The sequence below is a fragment of the Maylandia zebra genome, linkage group LG4 (genome assembly GCF_041146795.1).
Source record: "Maylandia zebra isolate NMK-2024a linkage group LG4, Mzebra_GT3a, whole genome shotgun sequence".
Classification (NCBI taxonomy): domain Eukaryota; kingdom Metazoa; phylum Chordata; class Actinopteri; order Cichliformes; family Cichlidae; genus Maylandia; species Maylandia zebra.
Genome location: NC_135170.1, coordinates 20,082,868 through 20,086,336, shown reverse-complemented (window position 1 = coordinate 20,086,336; position 3,469 = coordinate 20,082,868). Strand labels below are relative to the sequence as shown.

Genomic DNA, 3,469 nt, shown 5'->3' with positions numbered 1-3,469 from the left:
TCTCTTCTTGTCGCTTTATATATGATATAAAATACAGACAGGAGATGCATTCTTACTGAACAGCTGTAGAAAAAAAACTGAAACTGAAAGACAAAAATCACTTCAGTTTAACCCCGTGGCTACATCAAATCACAACAACAGCACAGATAAAGATGCTTTTTGTCAGTCCGAGTGTCAGTGTCTATGATTGTCAATCAGATGTTTTATTAAGCCATTCTGGAGTGGGAGACATATGCTTTGCCAACCAAAACAGGCAGGGGGGATAAATATTAGAAAGAACATTTGGGCTAAAGTGCCTGAAATGAGATATTGTTCAGTGTTCTCCTGTGATGACTTCAAAACAATATGGTTTGATTTTGTGTCGGTTAAAAGTCTGAGACAGCCATCGGTAACCCCTTCACTCGCTGACCAGAGAGCACAGGTTGCTGTTGTATCTCAAAAGCTGAATGCGCTCGAAATAGTCGTCAGTCAGAAAGTTTCTCTGTGACGTCACCAGGTTGCCCTTCTGGCTGAAGAGACGCTGGACGGGGGCCGTGGACGGCAGGGTGGTGTTGTATTTTAGGAAGAGCTGCTTCACTCTTGGGAAGTCCTGCAGACACTCGAGGCTCTTCCCCGTTCCTTCTACATACTTGCGAATCTCCTCCAACACCCCCCGCTGCTGGATCTGGACGGCCGGTTTCACTGAGCCGTAGCTAAAGAAGTCATCCTCAGATTCAATGGTGGACAGGTTGCGGCTGGTGTTCGCCTCGGTTACGGTGCAGGGATCCATCTGGGACGCCTCCGAGGCCAGCAGGGCGCACATCTCCTCCCTCTCGGAGGCCGCCATCCACCACAAGCGAAACTGAGGAGTGGTCGCGGTCGCAATCTTCGCTTCGGTGCTGCCAAACAGCTCCTGGAACCGCACGTCGATAGCCATTACAATGGCGTTGATGGCATCGCCGAAGTATTTTGCGGCATCCTTCTGCTCATTTAGCTTGTTCTTCAGACTGAGTACGGTTGGGATGACCAGGCCCAGGTAGCATTTCTGCTCCGCCTGGAAAAGTTCGAGTGCAAATGCGAGCGGGTGAAACACAGTCACATATTCCTTCAAGAAGGCCATCTCCTCCGGCTGAAAGCGTGGGACCTCGAGGCGAGCGCAGAGCTCCGTCAGCTCCCGCTCGCTGAGAGAGACAATCTTCTGCACGGCACAGTACTCTACGTTCCAGCGTATAACGGTGGGGACGACGAGTGCCATCTTCCCTATCTCCTCTGCCGCGTCCATCCCGACCTGGAGATGGTGGCATTTGCTCCATATGGCAAACACTTTAGCCATGGCACTGTAATGTAGCTGGCACATGGGCCCCTGTGACACAGCCTGCCAGAAGTCATCAGTGACGATCTGCTCCAAGGTGTGTGACGCGCAGCGCTGCACGGTGGGCAGAAACAGCAGCATGTCCTGCTCCGGCTCACCCTCGAGCACGGTGCTCACGTTCTCGTAGAAACCGATGTCGTCGTCACTTTCTTGGCTGTCCAGCGCAAACTCCCTGAAGACACTGATGAAGGGGCTGCCGTTATCTGTGACTGTTGTCTGAACTTTACTCTCAATATTGTAGGCCACGTGGACGTCGTGTATGCGGCCGGCGATGGTGTCATACGTGATCCTGCCCTGCAGCCGTGCAAAAGCCAGGGCGGCGGATTTCCTCTCCAAAGAATCCATATCGATCCAGTGACAGGTCATCCCAAAGAAGCTCCTGTTGTGGGCTGTCCAGATGTCCGCTGTGGTGCACACATACTGGACGCTGCTGAGCTTAGACATCAACTCTTCCCGCATCTTGGAGAATCCATGGTCCACCTTAGTAAACAGGGTCACCCTGTCCATGGATTTGAGCCCTTCAGTTAAACCGGCAATCAGCTTCCTGAAGCCAGGCTGCTCCAGCACATAAAATGACTGGCAGTCCTCCACAATGAAGTTGAAGATCAGATCATCGATCTTTGCCTGGGTCAGGCATTTGGAGATGATTTCCGCTTTGAGCTTTTTGAGCTGGCAGTGTCTGCTTTCCTCACCGTTGTATTCCTCTTTTTTCCGTCCTCTCTTGGCATCAGGCCTGGCTTCACAGCCTAAATGTGTTCTCTAGAAAACAAAGAAAGATTTCATGGCAGTTGTTTTTTTTTTCTTTAAACAGACTTTCCCAACATTTTATAAACTTTAATTGCACTGAAAAACACTCCTAAGAACACTTCTGCAGAGTAAAGCGACTGTTTGTGTTTTTTTTCTTTCCAGAGAAGTTGAGCACTACGAGCCTCCAGCGCCTGTAGCATGCAGCTGCAATGTAACGTTATTAATCACGAGGGTGGCTATTCATTCATTGAGTCTTTTAAACATTAACAAACACTGGAACGGGAAGTTGTACCGGGGCTGTTAGGCTGACTGACTTACGTCTAAATGTTTCTTTAGATTTGAAGTGGAGGTTTTTGACGTGGACAGCAGATTAACCCTCGGCAAGCACAGATTACACTGGACGATGATATTTTTCCCTTGATCTGCCTTGTACGTGAAATGGTGTCGATAACGCCAAGTATTAATGGCCGATTTGGTCTCGCCGCTGGTTTCTTGGTGATCCGCATCCATTTCGAATTCTGTCTCTGTTGTTACTGGTACCTTGAAATATAATAAAAGTATCGTAATCCGATTTAGTAATCGTGATTACACGTAAAGTAACGATGGCGGTAGAGCAATCCTCATGAAAAAGGGGCAGGCCTTTGTTCAGATGCTTCCCAGAAAACGAAGAAGGAGACGACAACACCGTCAGCTAGCTTCCCCACATGCGCTCTGAGAGCAGCAACGGCAAAGAATGGGAACACTGGCGGAAGTACGCATGCGCCATACCCAAACGAGTCCCATCAGAGTGTCGTCACTGTCCGCTCCTTGTACGTTTGATTGCGTTGACTGTGGCGCTTTCACCAGCAGTTCCTTTTCCCCTCTGTGTTTCTGCGAGTTGGCGCCACCACCAGGCAGCAGACGTAAGAAACGACAAACGACGCAATCAATGGAGACATTGTTTCAAAGACCGAATATATTAAATGAGCAAGCAGTTACAGAAAATAACCATGCGAAGAAAATTAATGGGGGAAAAAGAGAAGCTTAGAACAGTTTCCTTTTACAGCCTATCACAAGTTTCACACAGGGGATCTGAAAGGCTAAAACGACAGTAACACAAGCACAACTGTTGGATTGTTTTAGTCTGGACAGCCTTTAAAGTTGTTCAGATTCAGCGGACAGACAGATGTTCGTGCATCATTTAACGCAAAGGTATGAAGTGGTATTGAGCCCGCTTTGTTCTGACTTTTAACTGAGTCCCATTCGTTTCCACACCGCACTTTCAGTTTTTAGGTGCATATTTCTAAACAGCGGTCAGTTTTTCTTTTCTGTTTTTTTTTTTATTTGTACATTTTTGTTGTACAGGTTTATACTTTAGTGTCATTTTCTTTC

At 48.0% G+C, this 3,469-nt stretch overlaps 1 protein-coding gene across 1 annotated transcript; it reads right to left on the bottom strand.

The window, feature by feature from the left end:
- Nucleotides 1–2,889, bottom strand: zbedx (zinc finger BED-type containing X). The gene is made up of 2 exons (XM_004558390.2): nt 2,417–2,889; nt 1–2,110 (listed from the first exon to the last, which is right to left on the bottom strand). Exons 1-2 carry the CDS (start codon nt 2,606–2,608, stop codon nt 398–400), a joined length of 1,905 nt encoding a protein of 634 aa, XP_004558447.1. The 5' UTR covers nt 2,609–2,889; the 3' UTR covers nt 1–397.
- Between the last annotated feature and the right edge of the window lie 580 nt (nt 2,890–3,469).

Coding starts and splice junctions, on each gene's coding strand:
- zbedx (XM_004558390.2), bottom strand. CDS start 2,608: ATGGATGCGGATCACCAAGAAACCAGCGGCGAGACCAAATCGGCCATT. Junction 2,111..2,416: donor ATCTAAAGAAACATTTAGAC/GTAAGTCAGTCA, acceptor TTTGTTTTCTAG/AGAACACATTTAGGCTGTGA.